Raw genomic sequence first — 22063 nt, forward strand, 5'->3', positions numbered from 1 at the left:
TGGTATCTCTAGGATGCCAGGGTACTCCGCATGCTAGGTCACAGAGCAGCTTCGGGATGTCTGTGATAGAAACAGGCAGGTGGATGACAGTGTTGGAAGGCTGTATAGGAACTGAGCCCCCCAGATGTTGCTGAATGCAACAAAGCACAAACAGCTTTTCCTAGCTTTTCTTACAAAGCCAGACATACAACTAGAAAACTTACCTATGACTCAGAGAAATCTACCCAAGAGAAAAGGAACACGTCTGCAGAGATAGGACTGTGGGTGTCTGCAGAGCATCATTCACATTGGCTCCCACGTGGTAAGATAAGCATGTCACATCCACACAGCGGATCCCCATTCAGTGTTTGAAGGAGGAGCTAGCCAGGGACAGTGTGCCAGAATCTGGACAAACCTTGCCCTTCTGAAGAGTAACAGCAGGCCCAGTGACCGGCCACGTACCAAGTAATGTCAGAAAAGGCAGAGCTGGGAGTGTGGCCCAGTGACAGAGCGCATGCATAGCAGGCAGGCTCACAGAGGGCCTGCATGTGTTTCATCGATTAAAGAAACTTCAAGGCATTTCCTCAAGTCCAGGGTATGCACTCGAGGGGGTGTGGCGGCTCCAGCCTCACTTGTTACCGGGCTTTACCATAAGTCACAAGATCCCCACATGTGACTGTGTCCTTTGCTTTCTTAGCTTAAGCTAAGCTCAGTCCTATGAGACAAAGAAGGGACTGACTGCCGAGTACTCAGCACAGAGCTGGGGCTCCAATGGTCCCTCCTGCAGGGCCTGCTAGCGCTGGCCAGGTGGGGTCCTCACAGTGATGAGCAGGCCCGTGCCCTGCCACAGCTGCTGTGTGGGTCACCAGCTGGCTGTCTGCTGGAATGCATCCTGGGTGAGATGGATGAATAGGGCCCAGCTGTCAGGGTGACGTTTCAGGACAGGCCTGGGTTCTCCCACAGCCTGGGGATGTGTGCTGTGTTTCCCCTTGGAGGGACTGACCAAAAGCTAGATAAGGCACGCAGCAAGAAGCCTGTCTCCTTCCTCTGCAGGTCTTGCTCTGAGGGTGGGGGTCCTCAGTGTGCCCTGGTCAACGCTTAGGAGCCTTCTCTGCCACTCTCAGCCCCTCCCCAGCACCTGTTGGGGGCTGGCTGCCACCATTCACTTTTCATTCTGTCTGTTGCCTGGAGCTGGGTGGCTCTGGGGATAACTCCTCCAGCTCCCAGTGGAAGTACACAGCTGTCCCCTCTGAGGTATGTGCCCTCCCCTGTCCCAGTCACCCCCACTCCCAGGACTGCTGTGGCCTCTTCCATCTCTTCTCAGTATCTGCCTTTGTCCTTCCTGTGGGCTCTTCCTACTGCCCCTGTGCTGCCCTCCGCCTTTGTCCTGACCTTTATCTCATGGAGATTTCAGGTCATTGAGATTGGAGGGATTCGCCAGAACTTCTAGAAATCACAAGCTCATTTGGCCCTAAGGTGACAGTCTCTAACTCCTCCAAGTGCCAAAACTGGTGTGTGCCTGCTTGGTGACAGGTCGAAAAGGGTGTCACCTCTAAACTCCTGTTCCCCATCCCATTGCCCTGTGGCACCACCTCTGTTGAGGGACCCTGGGATCCCTGGGCAGTGAGATCAGTGAGAAAGCCAGCAGAACAAGCTTTCCAGGGTGGTCATGGTGTGATGTCTTGACAGAAGACCAGATCAGTGGCCCCTGGGGGTTATGGGTAATTGGTAGCCCGCTGGCTGCTGTCCTTCCTGTCAGGAGCTCTCCCTGCACACAGTTGGAGAATGAGCAGTCAGACTGAGCAGTCACGGGTACTGGTGAAGCAGCACTTTCCTGCTCCCAGTGACGTACATGTTCTTCTGGGGCTTTGTTGCATGCATGTGGTGGGTCTTTTAAATGTCACCTGTGGGCATTCAGTGTGTTGCCTTTTAGGTTGCAGCCAGCTCCTGCCCTGGTGCAGGGTAGCCCCTTCTGTTCTTTGTGCCCTCTGACCTGGGATAGGTAGACACCAGAGTGGGCGCTGGGACCCTGATGGGCGCACGCGATGCAGGTGGATATCAGGGTACTGGAGGGCAGTGTTTGCCCAGTTTTCAGAAAGGACTTGGAAGAGAAGACTGCCAAGCTGATCGGAAGAGAATTCTGGACTTTGTTTTGTTTTTCTTCTCAAGAAGAGAAGGATGTGAATTACAATTTGAGAGCTGAGGGGACAGTGGGTGGTGGAAGAAGAGCGTGGTGTCCTGTGGTCCTGATTCATGTCCCTGATGCTCTGTGGCCTGGAATGGCTCATGCCTCCCCCTGATCCCTACCTCGTTGTAGAGGAAGATTTCTCATAGTGCTGATGGGGAAGATCCCAGGGAGTAAGGCCCACTCACCTGTCCTTGGAGACTGAACTCCCTGTGGCTGAGGCTCTGGCAAGTGACATGGAGGGCATGTCATTGGAGTTGGACACAGGGTGGTAGCATCTGGTAGGCAGAAAGACAGGAGATGGACCAGCCATTGCTTCAGGCCCCCTTCCTTGGCTCCCAAGCCATAGGACTGCATATTTTTAGAGCTTAAATCTTAAAAATGGTTGTGATGCAATGAAGTTGGAAAACCTTGAGTCTTAGACCTGGTTACGTGAGAATTCTTCAAGGCAGTGTGCCACCGACAGCTGTCAGAAGTGACTCAAACACACCAGAGCTTTCTAAGGAGAACTATCAGCCCATGCATACATCGCCACCTCCCTTCGGGTGCACTTGGAGTGGGGGAAAGTGATTTCAGTGGTGAACTTGAAGGAGCACACAGCTCAGAAATTAGGGTGCATAGAGGTGAGGGCCATGAGGCATGCAGTGTGAAAGCAGAGACCAGGTGTGGGCTGAAGGGTGGACTGGTCACTGGATTTGAGCTTCTGCTCTGGAAAAGGGAGAGTTGACGCCCTGGTCCTGCACAGAGCCCAGAAGCTTCAGGCTCTCTGACAGGAGAGCAGAGGCAGACCTGTGGGGCCGGGTGGAGATTCTGAGGCTTGGAGAGCCGTGACCTGGGGCAGTGGGGTCTGAGATGCAGGGTTTATCCAGCGCTTGAACCCTAGGGGCCCTAGCCATCTGCTTTCCTGTGCTGATGTCCTGATCTGTAGGCATGCTTGTCCAGGCTGCCCTGGGCCATGACACGTTCTTTTGTCAGTGAATTGAGGAACTGTGCTGTTTTAAGGCCTTGCAAATCCTGTGTTTACCAAGGTTTTGGTAGTAGTGGTATTTTTGGAATGCCTGCAAAGTAGGTGCTGTACCACTTGAGTCACACCTTCAGTCCATTTTGCCCTGGTTATTTTGGAGATGGGGTTTAGAGATCCTCTCAATCTCATCCTCCCAAGTACCTGGGATTACAGGCAAGTTTTATTAGCTTGTCATTAAAGGGGTTTCACGGGGAAAGTGTAATGTCTCTGTGGGGTGATCCCTGTGAACTTCTTAGCATGTCTTGTTTTTCAGACACACAAGTCTGGCATCTAGGGAAAGTCACTTAGGCAGGATGTGTCAGGAGGAGGGGACCAGGGAGCAACACCCGCCTTACCACGGGCTGCCGGGGCTGCAGTCCCTTTGCCTGAAGCCCTGGCTCCGTCCCACTTCCTTCTCTGGGCCTTAAGCAGCGTTTGGATTTGTGGACTAGATTGTTGACATTCACTGTGTTGGGGGATTTGAAAATACTTAGTAATTCAATTTAAGATGACAATGAGCCTATGAGACGCTAGTATAAATGATAATCTTTTGATGACATTCCTCTGCTTATCATGGGCTGTGTCCCAGTAAACCTGTCATTAAGTTGAAAATTTTTTTCTTTTTTTGCAGTACTGGGATTTGAACTTAGGACCTCACTCTTGGTAGGCAAGCACTCTACCAGTTGAGCCATTCTGCCAGTCATTTTTTGCTTTTAAGTTATTTTTCAGATAGGGTCTTTCATTTTTTGCTTGAGGTCGTTCTTGGATTGTTACTCTCCTATCTGTTCCTTCCACGTAGCTGGGATTACTGGCACATACTACCATGCCCAGCTTATCTGTTGAGGTGGAGGGGGTCTCACTAACTTTTTGGCCATGCTAGCCTTCGACTGTGATCCTCCCCATCTCCGCTTTCCAAGTAGGTGGGATTACAGGCTTTAGTCACTGTCCCCAGGAAGTTGAGAGCTTAAGGTGATGGTGCACACCTGTAATTACAGCACTTGAGATTCTGAGGCAGGAGGATGGAAAGTTGCAGACTAGCCTGAGGTACTCAGTGAGTTCAAGGCCAGCCTAGACTTCATGTGAGACCCTGTCTCAAAAAAACCCATCAAAACAAAAAATAAAACAGCAACTCTACCTGACCTACTGAGCATTTTAGCTTCACACACACACTGCCACCAGCTGGCTGGGAGCTGTGCCCTGCTCCTATCCAGCATCACAGCACGGGAGAGACCCACACTCAGAGCACTCTCTGAAGCATCTTGATTCCTCATTGCCAGGAAGTCACACGTGGGAGCTTCCTAAGTGGGTGACTGTCCACATCAGAAGACAGCTGCTGGATCCTCCAGTGCCCCTGCGCCCAGCACTATGCTGTCAGGCTGGACACGTGGGGAAAGTGCAGCGTGAAGGGGTGATGGCCTTCTGGGTGACTGTGACACCAAAGCACGGCATGGCCCTTCTTCCCCGGCTGGTGCACCTTAGACTCTGAACCCATCAGTGAGGTTTTCGTGGACTCTTAGGCACTTTGAACAGAAAAGTCTTTTAAAAAACAAATTTTTAATTCTACAATAGTTTCAGATTCACAGAAAAGTTACGAAGATCGTCCACATCTCCTTAGGATCCTCTGGGCTGAGGATCCACTTTACTTGCTTTTGATGTTGGCACTGTGGGAGCATTGATCAGGTGTCCGTCCATGTCCCATCGCTGGGTCCCGTCTTGGGTTTTTCTCAGGGTTGGGCTGTCTGTGAGCTCAGGTCCCTGAGTGCTATCACCCCAACCTCTTGCCATCCTAGATCCCCGCCTCGCCTTCCCCTCAACCCCACCTGTACTGGGGCTTGATCTCAGGGCTTTTCACTTGCTAGGCAGGTGCTCTACTGCTAGACCCACACCTCCATCACCCCCCCACCAAGTTCTCTTTCTGACAGTCCCCTGACCCATTTTGAAGCAAGTTGCTGTCTGTTGATGGAGTCCGAGGGCAAGGTCCCTGTCCTCACTTCATCCCCTCCTTATCACCTTGGGGCTTAGTATATAGATACTGCTGGCTGTCCGGGTTGTCAGATGGAAAGGTGAGCTTTAACTTAGTCCAGAAGTGGTACTTAATGACCCAGGGTAGTGGCTGTCAGAGTTCACAGTCACATGGAACTATTTCTCCATCCCCCAGGGCCACCTCAGTGCAGGATGCACATGGCAGGTGGGCCCAGGTCACTTGGAGGTCCCAGCTGTGTGGCCTTGGCAGTCCCTCAGCCCTCCTTCACCTGTTTCCTCCTGACAAAGGGTGGTGAGTAGAGGTGTTGATGTGGGTGGGGCAGGGACAGTAGCCACAGCGAAGGGTCAGCAGTGTTCTGGGTGCTTTTCCAAATGTGGTGGTGCAGCCTTGCAGTTCTGTGGCTGTGACCATTTCTACTGAGTACTTCTTCCCAAGTTTCTAATTTCTAAGCATCACCCTCACCGTGATGCCAGCTCTCGTGGGGTCATGCTACAGCGACCTCCTCAGGCCTGGAGAGCAGGCCTCCATGGTGTCTGGCTTGTCTCTCCAGCTGGCAGCAACTCTGCACAGAGCCCCTGAAACCGGCCCCTGCTGTAGTGAGGAGGCCCCTGGCAGGACACCTCCTCCCTCTCTGCTCATGCTGGGGGCGGCCACGCGTGCTCACTCCCTCTCCCCTGAGATGCTCCCATAGCTGTGGCTGGGCTCACCATAATGGAGTCCCAGAGCAACAGTCGGACTCGAAGTCTCCAGGAAGAATGATGGCTGTGTTTCAAAGATTCCATCCCAGCTGCTCACCTCCGTGGCCTCTGTGGCAGAGAAGCAAAATGTGTTCCGCCTCCCTGCCCTGCAGAGTTAGCGCTGGCTTTTCTCCTGACATCCTAGCCAAGAGAGCTCCAGTTACCACAGGCGGGTGGGAGTGGTAATGGATGCTAAGAAGGGAGGCCAGGGAACCGCAGAGGGCCAGGCTGGCGGGAAGCAGGTGGGCTCCAAGGCCCTGGGTGCAGCCTGTCTGTAGGCAGCAGAGCTTCACTTCTTGTCATACTGAGTGTCCCCAAAAGGCCACCCCCAAGAAAGCAGGGCAGGCTCTTGTGGGCTCCCAGCTGGTATGAAAGGTCTCAGAATTGTGTGCTGGCACAAGAGATGCTGCTTGGTGGGGACTGGAGGCAACTGTCTCACTTTTCTTTCACAGGGTTTTGCTAGAGGTGAATCTTGGATTTGGGTGGGGTGGCACAGTGAAGTGGGGTGGTGGAATTGCTTTTTAGCTTCCATTCAAACCTCCCCCGATGATGCCTGAGGCTGAGGTGCCTCCCAAGCCACTGCTTCTTCTTTGGGACCCTCTCCTTGCCACCATTTGGGGCAGTTGTGATCTTCTGAAGTCTGCAGCTGTGCCATCTCACCCCTGTCTTGTCGGTGGGTAGAGGATTGCTGCTGCTGCTGGCCCTGTGTGGGGAGCAGCTGTAAGGTTCAGCAAGGTTGTTACTTGCATTAGCCCTTTCTGCTTTTTTGCTCTTCCTGCTTTGTCCCAGGGTAGTGTCTAGAGTGGTTGGCCTCTGTTGGGGACAGTCTGAGGAAGGAAGCATAGCACAGGGATGTGGGCTAAGTCCCCCAGGGGCAAGCTGGGCTGACAGCCCCATTAGCTTAGTGGTTTAAAGCAGTGTATTTCTTGCTGTCTGGAGGTCCTGCTGGTCAGCTGATCCAATGCAGCTGAACACTACTTCTTGGGCTCTCTGGTCCTTCAGTCTCAATCAGCTGTGCTGGATGACCCTGGTGGCTTTGTTACTCAGTGGCAGTGCCAGGACAACTGGAAGCTGCAGGGCTTCATGACCTTGCCTTGGAAGTTTGCAGTGTCGATTCCCCCATCCACTTTGGTGGTTCAGATGTCCAGCCACAAAACCAGCAGGGTCAGGAGAAAAGGACCACAGGGGACTGTGAGTGAGTGGCCTTACAGGTGCACTCCCACCCTCACCCCAGCACAGGAGATCCTGAGTAAAAGCTCCTGGACTCGCAGGCTAGGGCCTGGACCACCAGGGGCTATGACAGAGAATTCAGAAATCCTTTTAACATGGCTTTGCATAGCAGCACAGTGTCTTGCGTGCTTGTGGAAGTGACTGTCTACATGTGCGAGGTTATCAGCCAGTCTACAGGTGGCGCTGTCCCAGAACCATGTGCTCTCCAACTGGCTGGCCCTGGGCTGTGTGCTCTGTGCCAGATCCTCACACCCACCCCTTGCAGAGGACTCTTCCTTCCCAGGGATCACAAGGCTAGGGCTGGGGGCCACTCCTTGAGGAGTCCAGGCCTGGACTCCCTCCATACCTCCATGCTCTTTGCCCTGGGGCCTTTGTTGCTGCTGTCTTAGTTTTTAGGGCTGCCTAGAGGCCTAAGGCCTCCAACATACAGGTCCTTGGTTGCAGTGGCTCTGGAGAGGCAGCAGGTGACCTGCAGGCAGGACACTCTGCCCTAGGACAGCTATAAGCAGATAGCCTAAGGTGGGAATGGGCGTGGCTGCAGGAGACCTCTGCAGCCTCCTTACCAGGCCTTGTTACAGGGCAGCCTACAGGTGCTCTACACCTCCCTGGTGGTAACCCTATCAGGCAGCCTGAGGCCAGCAGGGCAATGATTCCCGGCCCCTCTTCTAGGAGGCACAGAAGAGGCAATTATCCTTTACAAGAGGCAGGAGCAAATGTGACCCTTGGGTCTTCTGATTTGGGTGGGGGTCACTCTCCACAGCCCAAGTTCCCTGGAACTGTTTGAAGTCTAAGGGGAAGGGGGTGAGGCTTTGTGGCATCATCTCTTCTCCCTAGGAGTAGGCCAGCTGCCTGTACAGCTGTGGGCAGGCACTGGCTCTGGGGTAAGGGTCCTGTGTCCTCTCCCTCCCAGCCAGCCTGGCCTTAGGAGGAGATGGCGGGAGTCTCACCCCTTTTCTGGTGCTGTAGAGTTGTGCCAGGGCTGGACTCCACCTTTTCCCTTGCCCACTGCTCATCTGGTCACCCTGGGAACATCCTGGTTGTCATTGGGAGCTGAGTCTGCGCCACACCATTGAGGGGGACACAAAGGTCCCAGCCCAGGGTTGGGGGAGCCCTCTTCTGCAGTGACACGCCATCCTGGGAGATGAGACACAGGGAGGATTGATCTAGCCTGTATGTAGACTCAGGGCAGGGACAAAGGCACTTCCTTCAGTAGTTTGGTGGCTTGGTGTGACTGAGGAACACCAGGCTCTGCTCAGGCCTGGGCTGCTGTGGGCTGCTCTGAACAGAGCCTTCAAGGAGGCAATGCTGAGGACTTCCTGCAGCAGCCTGTGATGGGGGTTTTGTGGTGTGCTTTCTGGGAACCTCCAGGCAGGGTCAGCCAGGGACCTTGATGAAGGAAGACGTGGTGTCAGCTTCGTTTTGAAGGGTGAATTGTGGCTCATGGGGAACAGTGTATCCATGTCTGTGATACAGGGTCACTGGGGATGAGAGTCAGGTTGGCCCAGGGGTGTGTATATGTGTGAATTGCTCTGCAGTATGGGAAGGGGCTGGGGGTCCAAGGTGAGCGTTTGCTGAAGGGGCGCATGAGGCTGCTGCAAAGCTCCCCTGCCCCATTAGATACAAGGCCAGCAGAGAGGGAGGAGAGGTTCTAGCAGTGTTGGGCAGGGCTGGAGAAGGCAGCTGACCTCATTGTCTGACTGAGCTGATTCCGAGCAAGAGCTCTTGTCCTGAGTCCCAAGCGAGACCTGTTCAGCCACTTCAGCCTCTGCTCATGGTCCCTGGGGTGTTCATGTCAAAATGCAAACTCCATGGATTGGGGCCAGACAGGAGCTGCATGTGTACCAGCTCTGGGGAAGCTGGCCACTCGTGGCTCCTGCTGGCCAGTCTCTGTGTTGAGGGGCCTCACTGCCCATCCTGCTTCTCCTTCAGGTGCTGAGCTTCTTGGGTGGCTCCCCAGCACAGCTGCCTGTGATTGCTCTCAGCAGCGTTCCCATCTTGCCCTAACCCTTATCTGTTCTGCCTGTGTGTCCCAGGGGACCATGAACCCTCAGAACAGAGCCACCTTTTAGCTGGGGGTTTCTCCTGTCCTCCTGGGACAGCTCCCGCTCTTTGGTTATGTGGGTTTCCAGCAACTGCTGTAGGTGGATGAGGGAGGGAGGAATGATGAGGGTGTCCCTTGAGCACCGGGCAGATCCATCAGAGATCCAAGCCTCGAGGACAGCTCTGTGTCCCCTTATACATTTATTCCCTGGCACAGGCCGAGGGAATGCTAAATTTTAACTGCCACTGGCCTCTCTGGTGAGCAGCCAAAGCAGGTGGGATGGGTGGTGATTACGGTGTATGAGGTCCATCTCCCACAGGAAACCCTGCAGAAGTTCCTGACAGGGAGGTCACTTACCTGATAGCAGTGACCTGGCCTGCTTCCAGGGATCTTCATAGGTCACATAAGATACAGGTTTTGATCACTTAATCCTATACAGGGTTCTCAGTGGGCAGGCAGAATGGGCTTGTGGGATTTGCCCCCAAACACCATGCAGCTTCCAAACAAAGTTGCCGCCCCAGACAAGACAGCCACCGTGGAGTGAAGGTGCCTGGGCAGATGCTGTCCCAGTGCTGTGCAGATCTCCTCTGCTTTTTTCTCTGGTTTTCCGTGGTTTCTGTAAAACACTCCCTGCCCCCAGATACTGTGTGCAGTTGTCTTGAACCACATGTTCTTTTTCCTGAATTAAGAACTCTCCAGAAAGTCTTGGGAATCTTGAGGCTCCTTTTCCTTTAAAAACTAAGCTTAGGAAAGTTTTTAAACTGTAGGGGCTGGAGGCCCCTCCATGTCTGGAAGAGGTGACCAGCTGCCTGAGACACACGGAGTCCCCTGTGGGCTAGTGCCACACAGGAAGTGTCTGCCACCCCCCCAAGGGAGCCTGGGCGCCTCCATTTTCTGTCAGCACCTGAACCCTTACCTCCCTTCTCAAAATGAAGGCTGCATGTCAGACCGGTTAGAACTGCCCGTTGCCATGGTTTTCACGTTGGAAGGCACAGTTAAAGAGTCACATGACTAAGGAGGGAAATGCCTTTGTCACATGACTTTTTGGTGGCCTGATTAGCATACAGGAAGTTCACTCCCTGCTGACGGCTGGGATGCTGAGTGATCATTGATGGGCGGTGACATCACCTCTTGGATGAGTTATTGATTAGTCTCCAGTCAAGATGGGACCTGGGAGCAGGAGATCAGGGTGGCCCTCTCAGAACACTTCAGCCACTGGATGGCCTCTGTCCCCTATCCCTGACTTCTTCCCTCAGGCAGATTGAGGTTTTATTAGATACCCACTTCTGGAGCCGCGCACACCTTCTATAAGGTGAAGAAAACTGAGACGTCCTCACAGGTTGGCTATTGCTGCACCCTTACTCACCCAGGAAGTGTGTCTGTCGCTTGTAACTCTGTCTGAACTGCTGCCTGCATCCTGCTCCTCAGTGCACCTGGGAGTCCGCCTGGGTGGAGACCATCAGTCTCTGCAGTGCTGTGCAGGAGCTATGGGTTCAGCCACTTCTGAGGCACTGCAGGCCACACACACCCACAGGACTGGAGTGAGAGCTGCCAGTCACCTTGAAAGTAGGTCTTGGCAGCCACTTACCTGGAGAGAGGTCTGGTGAGAACCAAGAGGGCTCACTGGGTCACTTTATGAACTGCCCATTTCTGGGCTGTCAAATTCAGTCTGAGAGCCCCATGCCTGGGGACTGCAGACTTGGAAAAAACACCTTTCTTTCCACTCCTGGTGTCTGGTACAGAAGCTAGGTGGGATGTGGACTAGCACTGGGGCTCAGGTACAGCTGCCTGGTAGCTTTGGGGTGGAACAAAGCCTTGGCACTGGCACCTGTGTCCAGCCTTCACGGGGACTCAAGCCCCCCCAGCATAGCAGAGATGCTGTGCAACTGGGACAACTTTCAGCTGTGACTTGCAGTTAACTTCATCAAAGTTTGTCCCCTGGGTCACAGTGCCACCTGGCGGACATGTTGTGTCTTTAGTTGCTTTTCCTGCCCACACAAAGGAGGACGCTGTCCTTCTGCAGAGGATGGAGCCAACAGAACTGCTCAGGCGGGTGGGGGCAAAGCATCTCCCGTGGCACATGTGTGATCCTGTGGCGTTAGGAGCATGGGTCCTACAGGGTCCTAGATGAGAAGGGGAGGACTGGGTGGTGATGCCTGGGCTCAGGTTGCCTGGTGCCTAGAATCCAGCTCACAGGCATCGTGGGTGGGAGACTCACTGTTGGAGATTCTGACAAGTGGCTTAGCATGTGCTCATCCACCACACACTCAGATGTGTGTGTCCTCAGAACGCAACAGAAAGCCACGGGGGCTTGCTGGAGCCTTCAGTGAGGTCAGGTTCACGGGTGGAAGTGAGCTCCCCCAACAGACCACAGCAACAAGTAGAGCACGTTTATCAGAAAGGGAGGGTGGAAGTGGTGAGGGGGTCCCTGATGCTGTGGAACTGGGGCTTCTGGGGTGGGTGCGGAGCAGTTCACCTGCTGGTGGAGTATGGATGGAGTTGGAAACCAGTTCCTAGTATGTCAGGTAGATAAAGAGTACTGAGGTTTTAGATGTTCTTTTTGGTTTTGAAACACACAGCGACAGCTGGGCACTGGTGGCTCTCATCCTAAATACTTAGGAGGCCAAGATCAGGAGGATCACAGTGTGAGGTCACCCTGGACAGATAATTCAAGAGATCCCATCTCAGTTGGAAAAAAAAAAAAAAAGCTGAGCTGATTGTGTGTGCCTGTCATCCCAGCCCAGCCACTTGCAAAGTGGAAGGTTGTGCTCCGGGCTGGCCTAAAGCGAACCCTATCTTTAGAATTAACCATAACCAAAGCTGGTGGAGTGGCTCAAGTGGTAAAGTACCTGCCTAAATCACCAAGAACAAAACAAAGCAGAGACCTGTGTCTACTGCTGGATGACTGTCCAGCAGGCAGCCTGGAGCAGCCTTGTGGGTGGTGAGCGCTCGGTGCTGTGTGGGCTGGCAGGCAGGTGGCCCTTCACACGCCTGGGCTGGGCATGGAAGAGAGTATGGAGTGTGGAGGACTGAGTTCCCATCAGGTGATTTCCAGCATGGACAGGTGGCATGCCCTCCTTTTCGAGGTGCTCTCTTCCTGTGACATCCAGCACACAGGAGCTCCAACACTGGACCAAGACTGAGCCAGGCCCAGGAACATAAAGCTTGGGTATGTTCATGGATACCACGCCACAGGGTAAAGTAGGAATCTACAGCATATCCCAAAATGCCGGTGTTGTACTCGAGCACATGCGTCAGCCCGGGGCACATGAAGGCAGAGGTTAAGGGCCCAGCTGTGACCTGGTGGGCTTGGGTGCCTTATAAGGTATGTGGATGCAGCCCACCCAGGTGCCACGAGGGGCAGACTGGGACCAGTTAGGCCAGGCAGGAGGTGTGTGCTCTCTGCCTTCTTGCTGTGTGTCCACTAGGTGTGGGCAATGTGTCTGGCAGCCAAGTGCCATACTCTCTGATAACTCCCTTTGTATCTGTCCCACAGTGACATGAAACCTGAGAGGAGACCCCCCTCGCCCGATGTGATCGTGCTATCTGACAACGAGCAACCCTCCAGCCCACGAGTTAACGGGCTGACCAAGGTGGCCTTGAAGGAGACCAGCACTGAGGCGCTTCTGGTGAGCCTCACCCTGGGAGTCCCCGCTAGCCTGTCCTGCTCACTGTACCCCCCAAGCCATGCTGGTGGGGGGTTCTCTGCTAAGGACCCTATCCACAACGCGTGTTCTCTTGTCTGCAGAAAAGTAGTCCAGAAGAGCGGGAGAGGATGATCAAACAGTTGAAGGAAGAGCTGAGACTAGAGGAAGCAAAGCTTGTCTTGCTGAAGAAGCTGCGGCAGAGTCAAATCCAGAAGGAAGCCACTGTGCAGAAGGTGTGGGATGCCCGGCATGTCTGGCAGAAAGGCTGGACAGGGATGGGAGAGATTCCTTCCAGGGAATGTGGGCAGGTTTGAGCTCTGTGGTAGTGTGCCTGCTTCCAGACCCTGCATTTCTTACCAAGCCTGGGATTACCTACCCAGCTCCAGCATCCTTTCCCTCAGTCGCCATTGTCAGCCCTTCCATCCTCTGCAGGACAGGACAGTGCCTGGTATCCATGAAATCAGGGAGCAACTAGGAGGTGGGGGGCTGTTGGAGTACCTGTCCTTGGCCCTGTAGAGTGTGCCAGCTCCTGCTGTAGACAGAGGTCCCTTTCAGGCTGGAAGAGGGGCCTTTGGGAGCCTGGTACACAGGAAGGAGGAAGGAAATGAGTCTTCTGGGAAGGGAAGGACTGTTATCCATCATCTCCTGAGTATCCTCTCTTTCTCTTTCTTTTTTTATTTAATTTTTATTTAGTTATTTTGGTGGTACTGGGGTTTAAACTCAGGGTCTCATGCAGAAAGGCAGGTGCTCTACCACTTGAGCCACTCTGCTAGCCCTGTCCTCTCTTGCAGCCGGCGGGCGCCGGGAGTGCTGTAACCACCCCTCCCCCGCTTGTGCGGGGCACCCAGAACATTCCTGCCGGCAAGACATCCCTTCAGGTCAGTGTCCCCGCTTGAGTATTGGCCAGCAGGCGGCACTACTTCAGTCCACAGGCAGAAAAGGCTCATTGGGCTTCTGAGCGAGGCTCTCAGCCAGCTGCCCAGAGAAAAAAGTGTGCATGTGCTCCTCAAACAAGGCCACTGTTGCTGTCACAGAAGGCATGGTCAACAGTGGTAGGGCCCATCCAGAGCACCCTCCGTGCTCACTCAGCCATGGTAAACAAGACCAGAAGAAGAGCTGTGAGCCGGGGCAGGTCCACTTTCTGCAGGGGTCCAGGGGTCCTGCTGCCCTTAGGGCCTGGGCTTGCCCCAGTTTGGCAGGCATCCTCTAACCATAGTGCACCCATTGTGCCAGGCAGAGGGCTGTCCAGCCACACGCCTGAGCCCCAGCACACACCTGGAGATGACGCCATGCTGGTTTAGCTGCTATGCTGGGTTGGACCAGCGCCTCGAACAGTGCTGCCTCGTGCTGGAACGCACTCAGCAGCCCTTTGGATCCCACTCTTCTGTCCTAACTTTAGAACTATACGTACTTTCACGAAAGCAAGTCTGTTTTCTGAAGGAAGAAAAATGCCACATAAATGTGGGTATTGCTGTCATTGGCAGACCTCTTCAACCCGAATGCCCGGCAGTGTCATCCCGCCACCCCTGGTACGCGGTGGGCAGCAGGTGTCCTCTAAGCTGGGGCCTCAGACCAGCTCACAAGTTGTCATGCCCCCACTTGTCAGGGGTGCCCAGGTAAGCAGGGCGCCTCATGTGCCAGGGGTGCGGGTGGGCATGGATGTGCGTCCCTCCCCCTCCTCCCCCTCCCTTCCTGGCGCCCCTCTGTGGTGGGCTCAGCTGTGTTTCTTGTCCCTACCCAGCAAATCCACAGCATCAGGCAGCATTCCGCAACTGGGCCACCACCCCTCCTCCTGGCCCCCCGGGCCTCTGTGCCCAGCGTGCAAATTCAGGGACAGAGAATCATCCAGCAGGGACTCATTCGTGTGGCCAACGTTCCCAACACCAGTCTGCTCGTCAACATCCCGCAGGTGAGGGTCTGTGCCACAGTGGGAGGTTGTGCTCTAAGCTAGTCCTCCCCGTCATGCCCAGTTGGCCTCATACCATTGTGTCCACCAGAGTGATGCGGTGTGACCTACCTGCTCCTTCCAAGGTTTGTAGGGCCTAGAATATCCCCAGGGGAGTCGGGGGGAGTGTTGAACTTGAGCCCCTGTGATAGCAGGGCTCTGAAGGCCCATGGGCAGGGTTGCCATGCAGCAGGGCTGGGCAGCTGCTTGGGGGTATGGGGCAAGCTGAGATCAGTCCCTGGGTCACATAGCAGAGTGTAGGATACAGCAGGTTTAGGGGAACAGCAGGGGCCCGGAGACAAGCGGGGGTCCCAAAGCCCTTGGGCCTTTGCTGCCCTCACCACTGTAGCTTCCCACAGCCAGCTCCTGCTGACTTACGTCCTCAGCAGGCATGGGCACAGGAGGAGAGCGGGCTGCAGATGTCCCCACAGCACCAGCACAGCTATTCTATTCTTAGCTTCACGTCCCTTAACCTCTGTACAGGGCCTCTGAGATGGGGAGCGTCTGTCCCCACCCCCTGGGTAGCAGGACAGAGAGAGAAGGAGCAAGGGGCGGGAAGGCAGGCTGGAAGCAAGAGCCCCTGTGACAGATGAAATTACTGGGTGTGCAGGCCTTCTGCTGACGAGCCTGCTCAACTCCACTCTCTTCATCGGTAGGCACACTGGGCCGCTGCCCGCCTTTCTCTGAAGAGCACGGCTGGCAGGCCTCTGTGCAACATCCCTGCCTTTGTTAAGGTCAAGTTAAGGTGCAGAGGCATGGCCAGTCCTGCATCCACAGGGTGGAACAAAAGACAGACCTGGGCAGGCATCCCACCCCCTCAAACCCATGTCCAGCCCCTGCGGTCTTCAGAATGCCAAGAGGCAGTGGCAGTCAGGCGGAGGAAGCCTGGGGCTTGGTGCTGAATGGGGGTGCCAAGCCAGCCAGGCTGGGATCCTTTGGGGATGGTCCTGCAAGACCCCTGGCCGCCCTTAGCCCCATGGAATACTACTTGCAAGTCACCAGGTGACTCTTGCCTGGGGATGGTGTGCTCAGCTTCCCTTGGGTTTCCAGAGGGCTCCTCAACACCCAAGGCTAAGGGCACTGGTCTGCTCTGGGTTGATGGAGCGTCCGCACTGGGATCCAGGCAGGGATGGTAGAGTGGCATGGGAGCGGCAGACCAGAAGAGGGACCAAGGGCTGGGGACCCATGAGCCACTTTCCCCTGTACCCGACATGGACTCAGATAGTTTGTGCTCCAGGCATATGGCGGCAAAGATGCTGTGAGTCTCTGCACACCCTGCCAGGTCCCTGTATTGCTCGTGGTGTCCTTGGGTGTCCTCGTGACAGGCAGTGCAGCATCTGGCGTGCATTGGGTATCCCTGAGTTGTTGAGACATCTGGTCTTGCAAGCCACTTCCATTCATGTGCTTTCCCTGTGGGCCGTTCACTTCCACGACCCTGCTAAGTGTCAGACCGCTCAGGTTTACTTTAAAGGACGTGACAGTCAAGTACAGGTGACAGGTCACTTGGGCTGTGGTTGCGCCTGGGGAGCTCCCTGATCTGGTGGTTGTCTCCTCCAAAGCCCACGGCAGCATCACTGAAGGGGACGACGGCCGCCTCTGCTCAGGCCAACTCCACCCCCACCAGTGTGGCCTCTGTGGTCACCTCTGGTGAGTCTCCAGCAAGCCGGCAGGCCGCTGCCAAGCTCGCCCTGCGCAAGCAGCTGGAGAAGACGCTGCTGGAGATCCCGCCGCCCAAACCCCCCGCCCCGGAGATGAACTTCCTGCCCAGTGCCGCCAACAATGAGTTCATCTACCTGGTGGGACTGGAGGAGGTGGTGCAGAACCTACTGGAGACGCAAGGTGAGTAGCAGGCAGGCATCTTGTGCAGGACCTCAGAGGCAGGCCAGAGGTGGGTGGCTGCAGACTGCCTCCAGGAAGGCCGCTCAGCAAGGCGGCCCTCCCACGCAGGCAGAATGGGCCAGGGCTTGAGTCCTTTCAGGTCCTCCCCAAATAGGGGAGGAACACGCCTGCTTGGGCCTGTTTCACTTCATCACCCTCTTTGCGGAGAGGGCACCCTCAGGGTCACTGTCAAAGCAGCACGGAAGGCAGGCACTGGTGGCTCACGCCTGTAATCCCAGCTACTCGGAAGGCAGAGATCAGGAAGATCATGGTTCGAAGCCAACCTGGACAAATAGTTCGTGAGACCCTATCTCGAAAAACACCCAACACACACAAAAAGGCTGGTGCAGTGGCTCAAGGTACAGGCTCTTGAGTTCAAGCCCCAGTACTGCAAAAAAAAAAGGTGGCACTGGAGAAGAGGGGGGTGAGAATGAATTGGTGGGAGGCAAGTGGGCAGCCAGCCTTGTCTTGATTCAGAACCAGGGTCACCTTGGGATGCCGGGAGCAGGGAGGCAGAACCAAGTCTGGACCTAGCGGGTTTGCAGTTCCCGCAGGGGAGGGGTAGCAGGGTGGCCTAGGTGCAGAGGGGCAGGAGGGTATGAAGACAGGCGGTCCGTGCCCTCCAGGCCTCCAGCCCTGCCCATTGAGTGGGTGTCAGGCAGCCAGCTGGGATTTGCTTATAATCCCCAGCCAAGTCCTTTCATGACAGTGTCCGGCCATAACGTCACACTGAGGACTGACCTTTGGGCTGTACGTGGTATCTGGTCTCACCTCTGAGGCTGCTGGGGAGGAGAGAAACGGGTCCACTGTTGGGGAAGCCAGGGCCCTGGCGTGCCTGGCTTGCATCTCGTTCCTTTGAAAGAGTTAACATTGATCGGCAAGAATGCTGCTGTGGACAACTGCTTGGTGGCTGTGGGCCTAGGCCTGAGGCAGCATGTTCGGGTGACAGCCTGTCTTCTCTGTGAGACAAGGGGCCTCCGTAGGGTCAGCTCCTATAACCCCTCAGTGTGCAGGCTACAAGAGCCCAGGCTGGCACAGGGAGGGAAGGGCGAGTGTCTCCCTGGCCTTGCTGTCGTTGGTGATGATGGCAAGGCAATGACAACCTGAGTACAGAATGACCAAGAAGATGTGGAACAAACAGCAAAGGGCCTTCTGACCCCACCCCTCACACCCCAGAGCTTCGGCTCCAGGGTACAGCTTGGACTCCTCCCCAGGTTTCAGTCCTTGTTCTGCCACTAGCTATTTGTGTGATACGAAAGTCACTCAGTTCTCTCTCAGCCTTCGCTTTCCGCTGAGGTGGAAACAAGAGGTGAACACCCCAGGCCCTAAGGCATTGCTGGGTAACTAACCCTTGATGTCACACCCAGGGTCAGGCGCCTTTTGTGGTGAGGTTTCTCGTGGTATTGTGGGAAGGACGGCATGGGGAAGCCAGGCCCGCCTTGCTGTACCGAGGACACTCAGCCCACCCTAGTTAGAGCAGCTTGGCGCTGGCCAGCACCATGTCTGGGCACAACTGGTGTGGAATGCACTGCCCACGCCCTCCCAGACTCCAGTGCCCCTTTGGCGTGAACCACCCACCCGTCTCCTTGCAGCAGGCAGGATGTCGGCCGCGGCCGCCGTGCTGTCGAGGGAGCCCTACATGTGCGCACAGTGCAAGACGGACTTCACGTGCCGCTGGCGGGAGGAGAAGGGTGGAGCCGTCATGTGCGAGAACTGCATGACGTCCAACCAGAAGAAGGCCCTCAAGGTAGAGCACACCAGCCGCCTGAAGGCCGCCTTCGTGAAGGCCCTGCAGCAGGAGCAGGAGATCGAGCAGCGCCTGCTGCAGCAGGGGGCTGGTGCGGCCCCCGCCGCCGCCAAGGCTGAGCCTGCCACTGCCCCACACCCCGCGCTGAAGCAGGTGAGTGCTGGCCACACCCCAGCTACAGGCTGTCCCTGGAAGGCGGGGTGCCCCACGATCTGGCCCACTGCCCGTTGCCTGATTGGCACTGCGTGGCTAAATTGCATTTAATGGTGGTGGTTGGCGGCGAAAACACTAATTTGCAGTTTCTTTAGATTTTGTAGCTTCCCCTCGCTTTGTGCTGACAAGTACTTCTTGTCTAGAAAGACTTTTCTCAAAGCCGCGTTGAGACATCAGAGGGGTGTTGAGCACAAGTGTTCTAGCTAAGTCAAGACAGCAAGTCTGAAATCGGGGTTCTGACCTCCTTCCCCACTGTCTGCAGACCCGAAGCTGCCCTTGTGCAATTTCTGTTTTCTCGGAAGTTGTTTGTAAATCATTAAACACATTTTCTTAAGTTCCCCACACATCTTAAAGCCAGCAGGCGGTGGCACAGCTGTCAGGGATGGGCCTGTCCCGTGGGGCTCACTTCAGTCACCTTAGGCCAGCCAGCAGCATGGACCTCACTGACCCCAGTCTCAACCCCCCCCCCCCACCTGTGTAGGTCATAAAACCCCGGCGTAAGTTGGCGTTCCGCTCAGGAGAGGCCCGCGACTGGAGTAACGGGGCTGTGCTACAGGTCAGAAACCAGCACCGGGAGCCTCGCCCACCCGCAGACGCGACCTCGTCAGTCGCCGACTTTCACGCTGCCTGCGTCTGTCTGTCTGTCTGTCTGTCTGTCTGTCTGTCTCTCTCTCTCTCTCTCTCTCTCCCTCCTCCCTCCCTCCCTCCCTCTCCCTCTTTCTCTCCCTCTTTCTCTCCCTCTTTTCCCCTCCTCCTCCATCCCTGGTATAACTGGTCTGATTTTGGACTCTAGGGACTCCATGTGGGTGGGAAGAGGTCAGCCAGACAAGGACAGGCTGCACTGAGCACCCCACACTCAGCTGCTGTTCCCACCATGAGCCATTGTCCTCTGTCTCCACTGCAGGCCTCCAGCCAGCTGTCCCGGGGCTCGGCCACAACGCCCCGTGGAGTCCTGCACACCTTCAGTCAGTCACCCAAACTGCAGAATGCAGCCTCCGCCACGGCCCTGGTCAGCAGGACCGGCAGACATTCCGACAGAGCAGCCGGCACTGGCAAGGGCACCTCCAACTGGAAGAAGACACCCCTGAGCTCAGGTGCAGCGCTCTGCCTGCCTTCCCTTTCTCTCTCTCTCTCTCTCTCTCTCTCTCTCTCTCTCTCTCTCTCTCCTTCCTCTCTCTGTGTGAGCTCCCATGAGCTCACATGAGCCGCCTCCCTTGCTCTTTTTTTTTTTTTTTGGTGGAACTGAACTGGGATTTGAACTCGGGCACTCTGCTGCTTGACCAATGGCTCCACTCCATTGTATTCTGGTTATTTTGGAGATGGGGGTCTTATGACCTATTTGACCTGGTTGGCCTTGACCCTTGATCAAATCTCAGCCTCCCAAGTACCTAGGATTACAGGCATGAGCCACCATGCACAGGGTGAATGCCAGTCAGTGGCACAAAGGCTCCTCAGGTGGTCACCTCCCACTCCGGCTCATCCCCCAGCCCCTCCGGACACCCAGAGCAAGTGGTAGTCCCAGTAGACACGAAGCAGAGTAGACCCTTGCTGCTTGCACACTGTGCCCTGACCCAGACCGTGGTGCATACCTGCTGCCCCAGGCCTGCTGAAGACACTGATGTCTTTAGGTCCCTCTCACTCGAGGTCCGAGCCCATCCAGCTTCTGCCTGTATACTTGGCACTGCGCCATCACCACACAGGAGAGAAGTGCCAAGGGCATCCTGGACTCTCTGGTTGAGGTGCCTAAAGCTGCGTGTCAAGTGCCTGCCATGCCTGCAGCTACCCAATGCAGAGCCTCAGCAAGGGACCATGCATTTGGCATGGGGGCATTTGGCAGCAGAGGGAGCTAGCCAGGCGTCCTTGCTGCCCACATGTTTAGAAAGCAGTTTAGAGCTAGCAAGCTGATCGCACGTGACCTCTGTGAGAAGTCTGAAAGCACATGAGACAGTGGCCATGCCTGTGATTCCCAGCTCTCAGGAGGCAGAGTTCCCGGCCAGCCTGGGCTGCATAGGAAGACCCTGCTTCAAAGCTATTGTAAGCCAGGCGCAGTGGCTCACACCTGTAATCCTAGCAACTCAGGAGGCAGATCAGGAGGATCGTGGTTTGAAGCCAGCCTGAGCTAGCGTCTCTGCGCTGGGCGTACCTCCTGCACCGTGGTCGGCACCTTTGCTCACGTAGCACCTGGTGGCTGGCTGAACCCCTGGCTCCTGCCCCACACTTGGGGTCACCTTGGCAGATCCCAGAAATGTCTCCTAGGAGATGGGATTATTTCTTGAATCCTCCCCAGCTCTGAGGCCTAGGATTGCAGGTGGCCACACTGTGGTGGGGCCGCTCCGTTGACCGGCCTTGCTGCCTGTCCCTGTGCTGTGTTGCAGGTGGGACCCTTGCCTTCGTCAGCCCGAGCTTGGCGGTGCACAAGACCTCCTCAGCCGTGGACCGGCAGCGAGAATACCTCCTGGACATGATCCCGCCACGCTCCATCCCCCAGTCGGCCACCTGGAAATAGTGCAGCCGGGCCCAGCGGGGGACAGGCGCTCCTCCCTCCCGTGCCCCAGGCCAGGACATGCTGCGCGGGCTGCACTGCCCAGGCCAGACCTCGGCTCTTGGCTGCAGCCTCTTGGGGCTTCTCAGAGGATGAGGAACAGAACTGAGGGACCTTCCCCGCGGGCTTCCTTCCTCTCTCTTTGCCTTTAGTTTGCCCGACACCAGCAGAAGTGCGGACCTCGGGGCTGGCTCCGCCCCGCCCTCCTCCGGCCCAGCAGGTGCGGGCAGCTCACCCGGACACTGTGACACGCCAGGCGAGGCTGGCGCCTGGGGCTTCTGAAGCAGAGCGGGCGTTTGTGTTCTTTTTGCTTTTCCCCGTCTTAGGTTCCTGATCGTTGACTGCCTCCCTTCATGGCAATCTATAGGTTGAAAGATTTTTTTTTTTTTTTTATCACCTCATGATGATGGAATTCAAAGTAAACCGTGCAGACCTGGGGTCCCTGTCCTGCACAGCATAGTCCTGGCAGGCCCACTCGCTGGACAGCAGGCCACTGACAGCACAGCCCTGCAGGGATGGCCCAGTTGACTGACAGGCACAGGTGGCCGGCCAGCCCCCGTGCCGGCCGAGGGCCTCCGTTGCTGCTTGTTCTGTTTGGAGACCCCGGACTTCCAACACTTGGCAGAAGAACAGACTGCAGCCCAGACCCGCCAGACCCAGGGATCCCCAGAAGGAAGGCGATGCCTGCCCGCCACAGAAAGCTGGAGGGGAGGCTGCGTGGGGGTTTTGTTGTTGTTGTGGTTTATTTTATTAAATCTTTCCCTTTTCTTTTCCTGCTCATTTTGATGGACACAATGTCAAGCCAGCCTGCACTGCACATCACCAGTGCCCAGCGTGCACAGGTGTCTGGAGCCCCTTCTGCAGGCTGGGGCGCCGTCAGGGTTCTCTTCAGACTTGTCCTTTTCCTTCCTCCTTAGTCGACAGAAAGGTTT

At 55.8% G+C, this 22063-nt stretch overlaps 1 protein-coding gene across 21 annotated transcripts in view; it reads left to right on the forward strand.

The window, feature by feature from the left end:
* The window catches only part of Gatad2a (GATA zinc finger domain containing 2A), an 86841-nt gene extending 65605 nt beyond the window's left edge, over positions 1–21236 (forward strand). For 18 of the 21 annotated variants that reach the window (XM_074053644.1, XM_074053642.1, XM_074053650.1 and 15 more), the window contains 10 exons: positions 12656–12788; positions 12908–13039; positions 13598–13684; positions 14291–14422; positions 14548–14715; positions 16311–16590; positions 18222–18529; positions 19071–19145; positions 19494–19683; positions 20965–21236. In XM_074053644.1, coding sequence (XP_073909745.1) covers positions 12656–12788; positions 12908–13039; positions 13598–13684; positions 14291–14422; positions 14548–14715; positions 16311–16590; positions 18222–18529; positions 19071–19145; positions 19494–19683; positions 20965–21095 — 1636 coding nt within the window. In that variant the 3' untranslated portion in view covers positions 21096–21236. The remainder of the gene's footprint in view (positions 1–12655; positions 12789–12907; positions 13040–13597; positions 13685–14290; positions 14423–14547; positions 14716–16310; positions 16591–18221; positions 18530–19070; positions 19146–19493; positions 19684–20964) is intronic. The other 3 variants (XM_074053638.1, XM_074053653.1, XM_074053652.1) reach the window with 3 other exon arrangements.
* Positions 21237–22063: the final 827 nt, after the last annotated feature.

The sequence above is a fragment of the Castor canadensis genome, chromosome 14 (genome assembly GCF_047511655.1).
Source record: "Castor canadensis chromosome 14, mCasCan1.hap1v2, whole genome shotgun sequence".
Classification (NCBI taxonomy): domain Eukaryota; kingdom Metazoa; phylum Chordata; class Mammalia; order Rodentia; family Castoridae; genus Castor; species Castor canadensis.